The 17,267-nt window shown below is 45.8% G+C and overlaps 1 protein-coding gene across 5 annotated transcripts in view; it reads right to left on the bottom strand.

Annotated features, from left to right (window-relative positions):
• SLC7A6 (solute carrier family 7 member 6) overlaps window positions 1-16,687 on the bottom strand; it is a 39,744-nt gene extending 23,057 nt beyond the window's left edge. Inside the window, exons 1-3 of one of the 5 annotated variants that reach the window (XM_072816363.1) lie at window positions 16,542-16,687; window positions 14,044-14,171; window positions 974-1,529 (exon numbers count right to left, since the gene is read on the bottom strand). In XM_072816363.1, the coding sequence (XP_072672464.1) occupies window positions 974-1,493 (520 nt within the window). In that variant the 5' untranslated portion in view covers window positions 1,494-1,529; window positions 14,044-14,171; window positions 16,542-16,687. Of the gene's footprint in view, window positions 1-973; window positions 1,530-14,043; window positions 14,172-15,345; window positions 15,757-15,969; window positions 16,080-16,541 lie in introns of those variants that run through there. The other 4 variants (XM_072816344.1, XM_072816354.1, XM_072816372.1 and 1 more) reach the window with 4 other exon arrangements.
• Window positions 16,688-17,267: the final 580 nt, after the last annotated feature.

Below are 17,267 nucleotides of genomic sequence, written 5' to 3'. Positions count from 1 at the left end.
TTGCTAACTCCAAGGTACTCTCGGTCTATTTTTAACACTGTGGATAAACTACATATACTGCCAAAGCTTTTGCAAGCAGAGATATGGAAAGAACAGAGTATAATTAAGTGCCTCTGGCAGCACAGTGGTAAGGAACACAGGGAATTCTGGGCTACTTCTCAGCTAAAACACTAGCTCTATGAGACTAGGTAAATTCACAGTAATCTTCTCTCCTTTTCAGCGATTTCACACAGAATCCCTCCTTACCACCTCATGAGAGAAAAAGGAAAATAAAGAGAGATCAACTGGGATCTCTCAGGTTCTGTCCTCAGAAACCCAAATACGGGGTAGAAGCCACCTTCCTGTCACTGGCCACAGGCAGAGCTTGTTTACAAAGTCAGTATAAAGAAATCTGAAACACCAATGAGAAAAAGCCATTTTGGTGTGGTGCCTGCTGCTTAGAATAGGCTGCAAAGAGTGGCAGTGGCAGAAAACTGTAGTCCTGTGGGCTGAGGGATAACACCTTGGGACCTCAACAATCTAGAGACGCCTCTTTCCTCAGCCTCTAAACTGGTTTAAAATAAAAAGCTAGGAGGCAACATAATTTATTTTTGAGAAGTAGAATAAAGTCTTTACCACTGATGTTTTTTTCTGGGTTAAGTTACAACTAGTGTTGTTGACTCCAATCAAAACATCTGATAAGACAAATTTAAGACATGCACCAACCTGTCACATAGACAGGAACAGAACTCTGGGAACAGTCAAGAGTCAAAGGAATGTCATGCACCAAAAGCCCTACAAGGGATTCAAACTTCTCTCATTCCTGACTTATCTCTCAGGGTTAAATGACTTTGGTGAAATTACTTCTTCAAAAGGTAAGATGCCCCTTTTCCCCCAAAACAGCAAAATATGGTGTTCAAATATCAGGTACCATTAGCATTATTAAAGGAACCCACACCCTCAAACATATGCCCCCACTAAACCCCAGACTTACATATGCAAGCAGCAGCGAGGAGACGGCAGGCCACGTATGGGGGATCACAGGTTGGGAACGAGGGCTGGATGATGTAGTTGGCGAAGGTGATGGCAATGATGGCCTGACTGGTAGGCTCAACAATTAGCAAGGAGGCCCATAGACGGATGAATGCAATGAAGCCTCCGAAGGCCTCTAGAATATAAGCATAGCTGGCCCCAGACTTGGTAATGGTGGTTCCCAGCTCCGCATAGCAAAGGGCACCAAACACGGAGAAAAGCCCACCAATGGCCCATATGACCAAAGACAACCCGTAGGAGGCAGTGTATACCAGCACACCCTTAGGTGAGACAAAGATTCCTGAGCCAATCATGTTGCCCACCACCAGGCTGACCCCATTCAACAGCGAGATCTCCTTCTTTAGCTGCATAGTTTCTGCAGTCCGTTGAGGTTGCACACTGACATCTTCCTCCCTGGGCTGGCTGGCCTCAGGAATGAGATGGTAGGCTGGTGTGGGATTCTCCAGCTCCCTGGCTTCCATGGCAAATGTTTCCTCCACACTTGTGTTTACTGTGGCCTGGCAAAGAATATAATAAGTATGTTAGTCTAGTGCAGGAGCTGGTGAGTCTCTGGTTTTGAACTGCAAAGCCAAAGCCAACCTCTTATGTATGAACAGGAAGCCTTACACACAGACCTAAATAAAATGAGCTCATATCCATTTCCACCACAGGATATAGAGAAATAAATGGAGGCAGGCAGACACCTAGGACTCCCAAGAAAGATAACTGTTAGTGTTTAGCTGATGGCAACTTCCAACAAGAGATACCTGGCTTGACACCCAGAGTAGGTTGTCATTAGATTTATTATAGCACAGATTCTTCCTGAGGTATAGGTTTTGGTCTGGTCTTACCATTTTAAAATCTACAAACCTGCCCTACAAAGACCAGACTCCCAGTAGCAGATTCACAGCCCTAGCTAGCTTGATATGCCTCTCATTGCCCACAACCACTTACCTCTACCCAAACATAAACAGGAACTTCTTTTTTTTTTTTTTAAGATTTTATTTATTTATTCATGAGAGACACAGAGAGAGAGAGAGAGGCAGAGACACAGGCAGAGGGTGGACGAAGTTCCATGCAGGGAGCCCGACATGGGACTCGATCCTGGGACTCCAGAATCACGCCCTGAGCCGAAGGCAGTTGCTTAACTGCTGAGCCACCCAGAAGCACCTAAACAGGAATTTCTGCAGTATCCAGCAACATGCAGAGAAATCTGTAGCTACTCTCAGTCCAGCAAAGAAATGAGCAGGTGGTAGAAAGGGCTAGGAAGATGCTAAGACTAGAACAAGGAAAGGGTTTTCATGAAAATCACACCTGTGTATTGTTGCATCTACAACATCAATCTTACTTCCCACATTGCTACTTGCCCATTCAACACATCTCTTTTTCCAAAGTACCCAGAAAAGAGAAAGAACATAATTAAGACCTAATGGAGAAAGAACATCCAGAGGGCAACCTAAGCTGGGGCTTGACTGCTATTAGTTTGTTTACTTCCTCAGCATGCCGCTCACTATCATTTAGTGTTGCACAGAGATTCTCCCAGAATAGGACCTAGAAATTTTGACACCTCATCAGAGCTACATAGCTTCTCTTATCCACAGACCTGGCATTAGAAGGCATTCTGTAGGGAGATGGCACACACTACTACTTTTGGTCTAGAGTTAGGACAGTCCAGAGAACTAAAAGAAGTTGGAATCCACACCAACTTCTACATACATGAAGAACCCAGAGTCTATCAGAAGAAGACAAACACCTTTCTGATCTTGCACTCAGCATGAGCTTGTCCTCTCTCTCAATTCCTGTGCCCCAATAATCAGGAATTCAGATCACTTACTTACTCCCACCTCATCTTCTGGATAAAGGAATTCTGTAAGCCATATGATTCCCACTCAGGAATCAGTCTTTTAAGGTCACAGAGATAACTTTCAGAGATAAGCATGAAATCAGTACATTATCTTCCCAGAAGCCTCTCATCTACTCAACAAAGACAGAGGTGCCAGAACCTTACCCCATGGAGCTCAGAGCAAGGGAACCATAGCCACTCAAGAGTAAGTAGTTCTCAAGGAAAACTTCAGTCTCCATGGTTCCATCCAAAACTCCCGCCTTACCTGTCACGGTGCCCTGCCAGGGTCTGGACTGGAGATCAATTAAGAAAACTCCTCTGGGGCACTAGGCCTTCTTACTCCCAGAGTTGAGCCAGCCTACCTCTGCTTAGATGAGACCTGGCTTCAAGGCAACACCATTCTTCCTTTCCCTCCTGGCACCAAGCCAGGTAGGTTTCCCTAGGCAAGCACAGGCATGTGGGTACATACTTGTTTTCACGTGTCTGTCAGGTGAGCTAAAGCAACTATGAAAACAAACTTGGAAATAGCAGAGGAACCTATATTCTCACATAAGTCAGGTGCAGAGATCTAGACTGCATTTTTCCACCCAGCTCAACACAGAGTCAAGCAGAGAGACCTGGTCCCCGTGACCACTTTAACCTCCCCTCTATTCTATCAGACCCTAGCTAGATGGGGAGAGGTGGCTGAGGCTCCCATATATTTTTTTGGACTTCTGACACCAGATGTATGGGTTTTCTACACATCAAGCAATTCTGCAACACCAGACAATTTAACTTAATTCTGACGATGAAGATACAGAAGGCAGGGGGATCCCTGGGTGGCTCAGCGGTTTAGCACCTGCCTTTGGCCCAGGGCCCAATCCTGGAGTCCCGGGATCGAGTCCCGCGTCGGGCTCCCGGCATGGAGCCTGCTTCTCCCTCCTCCTATGTCTCTGCCTCTCTCTCTCTCTCTCTCTCTCTCTCTCTCTATCATAAACAAATAAATAAATCTTAAAAAAAAAAAAAAAAAAGAAGAAGAAGAAGAAGATGCAGAAGGCAAGCTGAGGACAAAGCACAAGCTGACATCCCAAACCATCCCCCAAAGTGGGATATGCGTGATATTGCTCAGCACTCCTGGCTGCCCTAAAGCTAAGGGAAGAAAAAACAAATGGTTAACTTATAAAGATTATAGTCCTGCATCACATGGGCCTCCCTCAATTTATAAATGTCTGGGATCCCTGGGTGGCGCAGCGGTTTGGCGCCTGCCTTTGGCCCAGGGCGCGATCCTGGAGACCCAGGATTGAATCCCACATCAGGCTCCCGGTGCATGGAGCCTGCTTCTCCCTCTGCCTGTGTCTCTGCCTCTCTCTCTCTCTCTGTGACTATCATAAAAAAAAATAAAAATAAAAGTAAAATTATAAATGTCTTAGTGGTTTACAGAAAAAAGCATTCTTATCAATAACCTAACTTCCACAAGGAAGTGTAGATAAAATTAAATGTCCTTATAACCTGCAGCCTATTGACAAATACTTTAGGCTGGCGTGTATAAGGAAGCTCCCAATTGTCTTCACCTTAATGCTTTACTAGAGGAAAAAACAACCTTAACAATGGCAAGGCCCCCAGTATCTCAGGTCCTTTTTAGCATGTGAAAGTTCTTTTGAGGGACACCTGGTGGCTCAATGGTTGACCATCTGCCTTTGGCTCAGGAGCTTCTGCCTTTGGCTCAGGTCGTGATCCCAGGGCCCTAGGGTCCTGGGATCAGGAGTCCTGAATCAGGCTCCCCATGGGAAGCCTGCTTCTCCCTCTGCCTGTTTCTGCCTCTCTCTGTGTCACTCATGAATAAACAAATAAAATCTTTAAAAAAATTTTATTTTGAAAACTTCCCTTTTCCTTACCTCCCCCAACTCCAAGTATATAATCAACTGCTCTTCAAAACTCCAGGGCAGCTCTTTCTGTCCATGGGTCCTGTCCCCTGAGCTTTAACAAAACCAGCATTTTGTACCAAAGATGTCTCAAAAATTCTTTCTTGGGCAGCCCCGGTGGCCCAGTGGTTTGGTGCCGCCTTCGGCCTGGGGTGTGATCCTGGAGACCCAGGATCGAGTACCATGTCAGGATCCCTGTATGGAACCTGCTTCTCTCCCTCTGTGTCTCTGCCTCTCTCTCTCTCTCTCTCTCTGTCATGAATAAATAAATAAAATCTTTTTTTTTTTTAATTTTTTTTTTTAAGGTATTTATTTATTTATTTGTGATAGTCACAGAGAGAGAGAGAGGCAGAGACACAGGCAGAGGGAGAAGCAGGCTCCATGCACCGGGAGCCCGACGTGGGATTCGATCCCGGGTCTCCAGGATCACGCCCTGGGCCAAAGGCAGGCGCCAAACCGCTGCGCCATCCAGGGATCCCAAATAAAATCTTTAAAAAAAAAAAAAACTTCTTTCTTGGTTGTGGTCTCCGGACCTCACCCCACCAAATCTCACCTATATTCCAAAATGTCATCACTGACACTATCTACCTGGAGATCCTCCAGGGTAAGGGCTCAGTCCCACAAAACTGCCCTCTGGGGGGGTGGGGGGGAACCTGCCCTCTCTTCAGATGCCAAATGCTTCCAACTGACTGGCTAGGAATTGGAGGGTCCCACTACCCCCTCCTTGGGTTCAAGGTATTCAGGAAGGGGTGTGGTTTTCATGCTTTCTCCAGCCAAGCCACTTGCCCAGCACCTCCACTTGTTCACCAACCTGAAAGCTCTCCAACTCTGTCTTTTGGGGTTTTTATGAAGGCCTCATTACAAAGGCACAACTGATTGTGACTGAAAGTCCCAATCTCCTAATCACAGGGTTGGTTCCTCTAGCAATGAGCCCCCATCCTTAGAAGATCTGGATACTTCCCAAAAATCACCTCAGTAACATAAACTCAGAGGTGGGTGGAAAGGGGCTTGTTATATAAATAACAAGAGAAATCCATTTCATTGCCCTGGAGCTATTTCAGGTATTGAGAACAAAAGCAAATATTGTAACAAAAAAATGCCCTTATAGCTCTTAAAACAGAAAATTATAGGAGTTGTGTCTAGAAACAGTGGATGCAGACCAAATATATGTATTTTTATCACAGTATCACAGGGAAAGAAAGGTAAATTAATTTCACTGGAAAATAAAATTCATATAAAATGGAATTGCCTTGACTTCTAACTTCCATTTAGGATGTGGAAAGCTGGGAAGAGCATCACTACAACTCCAATGACAAGAAAAAAAAAAAAAAATAATCTACAAAACCACAACTTTTCTTGAAGCCATCAGAGAGCTGAGGTTACAGGGCAACCTACTAGACTGAAATTTAAGGAAAAACAGGCACCTCTGTGGAGAGATGCAAGCTCTGGCTCACCTGTGGCAAAAGGAGAATGATGGGACCAAGATATGAGCAAGTAAGTAAGAATAGGGGCAGTCCCGGTGGCTCAGTAGTTTAGCGCCTGCCTTCAGCCCAGGGCTGGATCCTGGAGACCAGGGATCGAGTCCCATGTCGGGCTCCCTTCATGGGCCTGCTTCTCCCTCTACCTGTGTCTCTGCCTCTGTCTCTCTCTCTCTCTGTGTCTCATGAATGAATAAATAAAATCTTTAAAAAAAAAAAAAGTAAGTAAGAAGAACTCAGGTACAATTTTTAATGAATTACTAAATGTCTCGTGTGGGTTAGCAAGAGCCTAAACATTCAGAGATTTTTCTCCACAGACTTCAGTGGATTGGATGTTCATAAAAAATACTAGACAAGGGCAGCCCTGGTGGCGCAGCGGTTTAGCGCCGCCTGCAGCCCAGGGCATGATCTGGGAAACCTGGGATGGAGGCCCACGCCGGGCTCCCTGCATGGAGCCTGCTTCTCCCTCTGCCTGTGTCTCTGCCTCTCTCTCTCTCTCTCTCTCTCTCTGTGTGTGTCTCTATGAATGAATAAATAAAATCTTAAAGGAAAAAAAAATACTAGACAAGAGGCCAGAGCCTCTCAGTAGTGCTAATCTGGAGAAGGAAAGCAATCACTACTCTGGGAAAAATGCAAAGGTCCACTTGGTCCCTTCTCTAAAGAATAAAAATCGTACACCACCAGGGTTAGGGTGGCAAATTCTGTCACTCCCAAGGCAGCTGGGGCAGAGTAAAAGAAAAATAAAACAACCCTTTATGCCTGGGGGAAAGACAGGAAATTCTGATCCGGGCCATTAGAGGCGTCCTACCTCTGGGACAAGGGCAAGATCACCAGAAAGATCTACACCCCTCTCCCCCAAGACCCAGAAAAACAGGGGCTGAACCCTGAGGTAAACCAAGATAACAGAGAATCCCTGCTCCCACCACCAGGTAAGCCAGCACCCAGCAATAAAAGAAAGACCTAGAGCTGAGTGTGAAGCGTAAACACTGAAGAAAAACCCTCCCTCCAGCAAACCAATCCTAAACTGGAGGAATTTGAAGCCCTGTGTGCACCTAAGGCAACAATAAAACCCAAACCTAACTCATCTTCTAACTGGAACTCCCACACTAATAAACCTAACAAAAGAAGAGATGTATCCAGAATAAATACTAAATACTATGTACGTAAGTCTCTACTGTTTTAAATCCTGTATCTTGCAATCAGTAACAAATTATAAGCAATACATAAAAAAGCATGTTCATTATCCAGAAGCAAAGTAATCAGGGGCACCTGCTTGGCTCAGTAGTTAAGCAACCAACGCATGATTTCAGCTCGGGTTGTGATCTCAGGGTTGTGAGATCAAGCCCAGAGTCAGGCTCTGCTCTCAGTTAAGGAGTCTGCTCAGGATTCTCTCTCCTCTCCCTCTGTCTCTCCTCCTGCCCATGTACTCTCTTGCTCTCTCTCAAATAAACAAAATCTTTAAAGAAAAAGGAAAGAAGCAAAGTAATCAACAGGATAAGACATGGAGATGACCCAGATATTGGAACTACCAGATAAGGAATTTAAAATAACTATTATTAATAAATTAAATGCTCTAGTAGAAAAGTTGAACAGCAAGTAGAAACGTCAAATTTCAGCAGAGAGATGAAAACCCTAAGAGTCAAAGTGGGAAAAAGTGAAAAAAAAAAAATAGAATGGCGCCCCCAGGAGTTCTAGAATAATATCAAATGGTCTGAAGTAAATATTTAAAAAAATAGGGATCCCTGGGTGGCGCAGCGGTTTAGCGCCTGCCTTTGGCCCAGGGCGCGATCCTGGAGACCGGGGATCAGGTCCCACGTCAGGGTCCCGGTGCATGGAGCCTGCTTCTCCCTCTGCCTGTGTCTCTGCCTCTCTCTCTGTGTGTGACTATCATAAATAAATAAAAATTAAAAAATAAAAAATAAAATAAAATTTATAAAAATAAATAAATAAATATATAAATAAATAAATAAATTACTTTTTGGGGAAAAAAACGTTTTTTTTTACATGCTTTAGAATATAATTGACTGCCTCAAGTAAATATTGTAGCAATGAATTGTGGATTTGTAGCATATATCAAAGTAAAATGTATGAGGGGTGCCTGGGTGGCTCAGTCAGTAAAGTGTCTGCCTAGGGTCATCATCCCAGGGTGCTGGGATTGCCTGCATCAGGCTCTCTATTCATTTTTTTTTTTTTTTTTTTTTTTTAATTTTTATTTATTTATGATAGTCACAGAGAGAGAGAGAGAGGCAGAGACACAGGCAGAGGGAGAAGCAGGCTCCATGCACCGGGAACCCGACGTGGGATTCGATCCCGGGTCTCCGGGATCGCGCCCTGGGCCAAAGGCAGGCGCCAAACCGCTGCGCCACCCAGGGATCCCAGGCTCTCTATTCAGTGGGGAATCTGCTTCACCCTCTCCATGCTCATGCTCCTTCTCTCTCCCTCTCTCAAGTAAATAAATAAAATCTTAAGAAAAAAAAAGTAAAATGTATGACAACAGCACAAACAAGGAAGAACTGGGAGTTATACAGTTGTAAGTTTCTTATATGTGAAAAAATGTAGTGTTACTTTAAAAAAAAAAAAACACTAAACTAAAAAGATTAAAAGAAGGGTTATAGGGGAGCCCAGGTGGTTCAGCGGTTTAGCGTTGCCTTCAGCCCAGGGTGTGTGGTCCTGGAGACCCAGGATCGAGTCCCAAGTTGGGCTACCTGCGTGGATACTGCTTCTCCCTCTGCCTGTGTCTCTCTGCCTCTCTCTCTCTCTGTGTCTCTCATGAATAAAGAAATAAAATCTTAAAAAAAAGAAGGGTTATAAATAATAAACCAACAGTGGAAATAAATCATAAAAAAATGCTCAAACCAAAAGTAGGCAGCAACTTAGAAGGTATTACATTAAATAAAAACTCGGTTAAGAAAAACAAGTATCAAAAAAAAAAAAAAAAGAAAAGAAAAACAAGTATCACATAATTTCACTTATCTAAAAAATGAAACAAATGAACAACAAAAAAGAAACTCGGGGTGCCTGGGTGGCTCAGTAGGTTAAACATCTGCCTTTGGCTCAGGTCACGATCCCAGGGTCCTTAGATCAAGCCCCACATTGGGCACCCTGCTCAGTGGGGAACCTGCTTCTCCCTCTCTCTCTGCCTCTGCCTCCCACCCCATGCTACTATCTCTGTTTTTGTTTTTTTAAGATTTTATTTATTTATTCACAAGAGACACACAGAAAGAGGCAGACACAGAGGGCGAAGCAGGCTCCTCGCAGGGAGCCGTATGCGGGACTAGATCCCAGGACTCCAGGATCACACCCTGGGCCTACTGCAGGCACTCAACTGCTGAGCCACCCAGGTGTCCATTCATTCATTCATTCATTCATTCATTCATTCATTCATCATTTTCAAAGGCAGACGCTTAACTGCTGAGCCACCCAGGCATCTCCCATCTCTCTGTCTCTTAAGATGAATAAATAAAACCTTAAAAAAAAAAAAAGAAAAGAAACGGACTCATAAAAAACAAACGGATGGGGATCCCTGGGTGGCGCAGCGGTTTGGCGCCTGCCTTTGGCCCAGGGCGCGATCCTGGAGACCCGGGATCGAATCCCACATCGGGTTCTCGGTGCATGGAGCCTGCTTCTCCCTCTGCCTGTGTCTCTGCCTCTCTCTCTCTCTCTCTGTGTGACTATCATAAATAAATAAAAATTAAAAAAAAATTTAAAACAAACGGATGGTTGCCAGAGGGGGAGGGGTGAAGGGATGAGCAAAAGAAGTAAAAGAGGATTCAGATGTACAAACTTCTAATCATAAAATAAGTAAGTCATAGAGATAGAAAGCACAGCATGGGGCACTGGGTGGTACAGTCAGATAAATGTCTGACTCTTGATTTCTGCTCAGGTCAGGATCTCAGAGTCGTGGGATTGAGCCCTGAGTAGAGGAGTAGGGTTCATGTTCAGCAGGAGTCGCCTGTCCTTCTCCCTCTGCTCCTCTGCTTCTCATGCACCCCTATCTCTCTTCTCTCTCTCTCAAATAAATAAATAAAAATCTTTTTAAAAAAAAAGTACAGCATAAACAATTTTAAAAATAAAAAATAAATTTAAAAAGTACAGCATAGAGGGACGCCTGGGTGGCTCAGAGGTTAAGTGTCTGTCTGCCTTTGGCTCAGGGGTAATCCCAGGGTCCCAGGATCGAGTTCCACATCGGACTCCCTGTGAGGAGCCTGCTTCTCCCTCTGCCTATGTCTCTGCCTCTGTGTGTGTGTGTGTCATGAATAAATAAATAAATAAATAAATAAAATCTTTAAAAATACAAAAATAAAAAATGTTTAAAAATAAATGTTTTATGTATTTATTTATTTTAAAGATTTTATTTATTTATTCATGAGAGAGATCAAGCCCCATGTTAGGCTCCACACCCAATAAACAAATAAGTAAATAAACATACATAAGTTATAGGTAAGAGATAAAAGAAATAAAAGAGAGATAAAAGATAGGAAAAAAAATAAACCATGCAAAACTAATCTAAAGTTGGAGTAGCTATATTAACATCAGAGAATATAGACTCCAGAATAACAAAGACTGCTAGAGATAAAGAGGGACATTATATAATGATAAAGAGGTCAAATCACCAAGAAGATGATTCTAAATGTGTATTTCCTCCAACAATATAGGTTCAAAACACATAAAGCAGTACCATAGATCTGAAAAGAGAAATACACAAATCCACAATTATAGTTGGAGACTTCAAAGTACCTCTCTCAGTCATCAATAGATTACGTAGACATAAAGTCATCAAGATCTAGGGGGACTTGACTGGCTCAGTTGGTAGAACATAAGACTCTCAATCTCAGAGTCATGAGTTCAAGCCCCATGTAGAGTGTGAAAAAAAAATTTTAAAAACAAGATCTAGAAGACCTGAAAATGGTATGTCCCAACATAGCTCTTACCTAAGTAACTGTGAAAATTCCAAGTGTGGGGAAAAAAAAAAAAAACCCGACATCTGCAATAGGGTTTGTCTCCATACAGGAGATGCTGGACAGGCACGGGTGGGAGACAGGCTTCTAGCAGAAAAAAACACTACTTTGGCTCCTTGAGTTTCACAACAGAGTATCAACCCTATCTCCTCAGTTGGTATCCAAGCACTGTCAGGAACCCTCCCTCAGGTGCTGCCTAAGGCCTTTTTTTTTTTTTTTTTTTTGCCTAAGGCCTTTAAGACCAATTCCAATCTTCTTAACAGGGCTCTATCACTAGGTCTCCCACCCCACCCCCCCATCCCACTCCTACCCCCAAGTCCCATCCCCACCGCCTCCCCCATATTCCCACCCCACTCCTACCCTCACAGTCCCACCCCCACCCCATATTCCCACCCCCACAGTCCCACCCAAGGTCCCGTGCCACTGAATACTTGCAGCTTCCAGAACCTAGAGTAGTCCAGGGTTTCCAGAGTCCATCAGACAATCTCATCTTTGTTCATACTGAGCCCTCTGCTTCCAAAGCTCTTCTGCTACCACCTTGTCCCTAAAAGCTTGGCTGCCATCTTTCGCCATATATCTCCTTGTGCCCATAAGATTTCTAATACGTACTTCTGCCTTAGCAGCCACCTCATTTGGTTGCATTTACTTACCTTCAGTCTCCCAACTAGTTTGTGAATTGCTTATCTATTTTAACAGCACCCAGTACAAGGCCTAACACAGGCTCAGTACTCAGTCAGTGATCAATGAATAAAATTATAGAAATGGCAGAAAATATCTGTGAGAGAAAATATACAACAAACCCTACTGAAAATCTAACACCTTGAGCCACCTGCTCGCCAGCACAATAAGCAAAACAAGGCTTAAGTGAAGGTAAGTGATCATTAAAAAAATTCAGTCTGAGATAGTGGTTCCTATCATTTTGTCAAAGCACTTGTTCTTTAGGTAACAGATAATAAGGGGGGGGGAATGAGAAAAAGCAACTATGACTCCAAAAATGCTTTTGAATTCATTTGTGTTTAATTAATCACCACAGTATCTACATACATTCTCAGAAGGGCAGTCCATATCTGTATAAGATGCACTGTTTATCCTATCCCCACAGAGTAGATTTGCAAACCTTCTGCAACAATGGGACAAAAATCAAGGAACTCATAACTAAGTCACTAACTCCAGCTCAGTAGCCTGGTATTTGGGTGAAAGAGTATGCAACAAAATCTTACCAAATCACCCTCTCCGAACTCGCTTTCCTTCTGCCTTCAATTTTTATCCATTGGATAAGAGAAATTGGTATGTGAAGATCACACACAATATCACATTCTCAGTCTCTCTTTCTCACACATAGTCTTTAAAATCATGTTGAAGACAATTTCCATTAAATCATTCAGCGTACCCTATAAATTCCTGTCTTGAAAAACTAGTGTTAGGGATGCCTGGGTGGCTCAGTCCACTGAGCATCTGCCTTCAGCTCAGATCGTGATCCCAGGGTCCTGGGAGGGAGCATCAAGTTGGGTCTCTGCTCAGTGGAGAGCCAGCTTCTCCCTCTCCCCCTGCTTATGCATGCATGCTCTCTCTCTCTCTCTCTCTCTCTCTCTCTCACACACACACACACACACACAAATAAAATATTAGAAGAAAAAAAAAAACCCAAAAACAAAAGACTAGTGTTAAACTCTGCCTGTAAGGACACAATGCAGTTTTCAACCTATTTTACAGGCTTCTGCAGCAGATAGTAAAGGAATTCATCAGACTACTAAAATTGCCTCACAAAAATTTTTTAAAAATATTTTATTTATTTATTCATGAGAAATACACAGAGAGAAGCAGAGACTAGGCAGAGGGAGAAGCAGGCTCTATGCAGGGAGCCGGATGCGGAACTTGATCCTGGGACCACAAGATCACGCGCTGAGCCACCCAGGCATCCTGCCTCATGAAAATTTAACCATAAAACTATCATATGCAATTTTCAGGGGAAAAGAAGAATCTTTCAAAGTTCAATTACAAAAAATGTTTTACAAGCTGTATTTATTTATTTATTTATTTATTTATTTATTTATTTTACAAGCTGGATTTTAAAAATCTTTTATTTTATTCATTTATTTTAAAATATTTTATTTATTTATTCATGAGAGACATAGAGAGAGAGACAAAGACATAGGCAGAGGGACAAGCAGGCTCCATGCTGGCAGCCCAATGTGGGACTCGATCCCCAGACCTGGGATCACAACCACTGAGCCACCCAGGTGTCCCTAAAAGCTCTTTTAAAATTGATGACTATGAGGGAAAATGCTGTTGAGAAAAATACTAAAATCTTTACTATGGTGAAAACCTAGAGGATTCTTTCTTTTCTATATCTCTCTGAGTTTTATATATTTTCCAGAATAGGCATCAATTTTTTAATGCTTAACTCTCCCTCTTTCTCTCTCTCTCTCTCTCTCTATATATATATATATATATATATACACACACACAGTATTCCTATCAAATGAAAAATTTATGTAATTCTACATTTATCTTTTTACCTAAGATACCAGGAAATTCAATATCAAATTCAGTACCCAATCACAGTGAATAAATACCCTCACTTTTAACAGTATGTGATGCGTAGTCTTTTCTATTGTTTTGGTTAATTTCCTTTCAATAACCTCATTGGAAGTATCTTTAATTATAAGCCACAATTACTCTTTAGAAAAAGATATAATTTAATAAATACACCAAAATAGTGTTATGTAATTGTTCATTATATGTGAGCCAGTCTGATTACTAGTATCCTGTTCATACTGTGCACAAATAACTGAAACTTTACAAATCACAAAGATCCAAAATCTAATAGAGAACAGAGCAATAATATTCACCTGTGAGGAAATAAGCAAACATCACACTTTCATAAGCTGCCTCATCACAAATGGTCAGGTACTGAGAAGAAAATGGAAGTCTCCACAGCAAGGCCTAATTCCACATGTCTGGCTTGGCCATTTAACCTCTGCAACAAAGAGTAAGAGGCAGCTTATCAAAAAATGAACCTAGTAAGCAGCAGGATGAGATTTCCCTTTGGAAAATTTTAAGTTGCACAGGCCTCGCAGGGGCAGCACTCAGTTACTGAGAAGTTCCGTCACTCTCACGGTGGAGTGTAACTGAAGCAACCAGCCTACACGTGTCAGAGAACTAGCCCGGCCCGGTCATCTCAAATCATGCATGTCCAGACAGCTGCTACTCCCTGAGACCCGGGTCCTCTGAGCCCTACTTGCGTCACTTTTGTAGAAATGTATCCACATCCTGGAGGCTACAGCAGGAAGCACACAGGACGGAGGTCAGGAAATTTCCTGTACCGAGAAGGGCCATAGAGATCAGTCACATAACTGGTATTTACTCTTGGGCTGCAATAAAAATATGTCCACAGCCAGACAGGGAAGAAGGAAGATAAAAAATCAGGTTTGTGGTTTTCTGCATATTTGTCAGGAGAGGGAAATCAAATAGAAGAACTTAGTGGCAGGCTGAGACCGAAGTTAGGGGGCAAAAGTCATTAGCAAGCCAAGGCACCTGAGTAAGGGAGGCAGCCTGGGCGGTTTCCTCCTAAAGGGCTTCACAGCACGCAAAGAGAGACAAAAGTGAGCTCAGGAAGCCCTAGACTTTCAGAAAGTCTGCTCCTCCCGGATCTTCAAATCAGGGAGCAGCTCTCGCAGAAGCACCAGATGGCTGAGCGCTCTGCTACCACAAGCTAGATTTGCTGGCAGTGCTTTTTTTCCCCCCATCAAGGGCAGAGACTGGATTCTTTTGAACTGTGTCACCAAGCACACAGCCCAGGGCGCACAAGAGGTGCTCGAAAATATCTGTTAAATATTGATTCCTATTTATACCGCCCATTACACAATGTGGTACCCGGACTGTTTGCTTAGCGCTTAGTCAAGAATTCTCAGACTGTTTTACAAATCTCTCCTTCCATTTATAACATGAGATGATCAAACAACATGACAGGACATGAAGACACGAGAAGGAGCCATCAGGGCGGGAGCACATGGTGGCCTGGTGCCAACACAGCAGGCCGGCGGCTCGGCCCACCATCTGCAGCATCCTAGGAAGCTGCGACCCTGGTGCACAGCCTTGCACGCGGTCTTCCTCACTTGCCGAGTGGCCACGGCCCAGGTCCTCTTTCTTACCACACTCAGCCTCCGTATTTCAGTCTCGCACTCGGTCCGCATCGCACTCCGCTCCGGGCCTCTATCACTGCGGTGTCCTTCACACTCTCCCCTCTTCCACACTTCTGGAGTCACCCTCACCCTCGGGCTCTCACACCCTCAGGGGAATCACCCCCAGACTCTGGGGCTCACGCGCGCGCGCTCTCCTTCAGCTGTCTTTCACACACACCGAGTCTCCTTCACACCAAGGTCTCTCCCGCACTGTCAGGGTCACCTCCCTCACGGTGTTTCTTGCACACTCACTCACAGGGCCACCCTCAGGCTCAGGGGGTCTCTCACGCTCACACACGTAGCCTCTCCCCCCCGCTCAGCCCCACACTCAGGGCTCCCCACGCTCCCGGGCCACGCTCACGCTCGCGCTCCGTCTTACACGCACAGCGTCACCCTCCGCACGTCCTCGCCGCGGCGTCCCTCACGTGCCCCCGGCCCGCCCGCCCCGCGCCCCGCGCCCCGCGCCCCGCTTGGCGGGCCCGCAACCCGCACTCGGGGGCGGCGGCGGCGGCGGCGCGGAGAGCGCGGCCCCCAGCACGCGGCCCCGGCCCGGCCCGCCCCGCGGCCCCCGCGCGCCCGCCCGCGGCCCGTTACCTCGCAGTCGCCGGGCGCCCACAGGATGCTCCGCCGCTCGAGCGCCGCGGCCGCCGCAGCCGCTCAGGCCCCGCCCCCGCCACGTCACGCGCCGCCGGATCGCGACAGCGCGCCCCGCGTCGGGACAGGACGCCTCGCGGCGGCGCTTCTGACCCCCGGGGCCGCCGAGGCCTCGGGGAGCGCCCGGCCTGCCCGGGAGTGCGGTCCCCGCCTCCGCGTGCGCTGGTGCCGGCGACCGGGCCCGGCCGCCCTGGCTCTGCGTGGCCGGCACAGCGCCGCGGGGCGGGCCGGGCCCTAGAGCGGCTCCCGGAGCGCCCCACAGCCTCGTGCCCCTCCGCCCTCCGCCCTCCGCCGCGGCCTTAGGAAGACTCAGACCCGGGACCTGGGCCCCGCAGCCCCGGCCCAGCTCGCGGCCACTGAGGCCTCCTCAGGCCCTTGGACGCTGTTGCGCTCCTGTAGCCAACCCCGCCACCCCGGGCTCAGGCCTGAGGACGTTTTCCCGTCCTCCTCTTGCCTGGCCCACTGACATCCTCTGGGGGAGCTGAAACCTCCCGTCCTCCCTCTTCCTGTACCTGCCGCTGCCCCCTCCTGTCCTTCTAGGGGCCTTTTCCTCTGGTAGCTCTGGGGCTCTTCTGGTCCCCTCACCTCACGGCTAAGCCCTCCCCCTTGGCTTCCTGTCTACAACCTCAGCCATGCCTCTCTCCTGAGACCTGGAGTCATTTCCCCCAGACAGGCGTCTTGAACTCCAGACAGAGCATACCCGACCCCCTGCTCCGCATCACCAGTAAACCAGCCAGAGCCGAGCAGCACCCTGGAGCTTCCTCCTCCTGCCCCCCACAGCCCTGCAGGTTTTCTCGTGGTTTTCTTCTCCCCAGCTCTGCTAGACTCCCAGTCCCCACCCTCTTCCTTCGAACCCATCCCCACAGGGGAACGACTTTTTATCTCCTCTGCCTGAAACCCTTCCATTCTCCTACCTATAGACCTGAGACCATGATCCTTGAAGAGCCCTCCTCCGTACTCCCCTCCTTGGGCTCTCTGCTTGGAATACCTTGCCTAAGTGTGAATGTTAGGAGTCGTTAGAATCTGACCCTTTGGGGCAGCCCAGCTTCAGCCCAGGGCCTGATCCTGGAGACCCGGGATTGAGTCCCACGTTGGGCTGTGTCTCTGCCTCTCTCTCTGTGTGTGTGTCTCTCATGAGCAAATAAAATATTTTTTTATTTTTTATTTATTTTTTTTATAAAATCTTTTTTAAAAAAATTATTAAAAAAAAAAAAAGAATCTGACCCTTTGCCCCCGGA

Source organism: Canis lupus, chromosome 3, assembly GCF_048164855.1.
Source record: "Canis lupus baileyi chromosome 3, mCanLup2.hap1, whole genome shotgun sequence".
NCBI classification, from domain to species: Eukaryota; Metazoa; Chordata; class Mammalia; order Carnivora; family Canidae; genus Canis; species Canis lupus.
The sequence above is the reverse complement of the archived record's forward strand: the minus strand, read 5'-3'. Positions and strand labels throughout refer to the sequence as shown.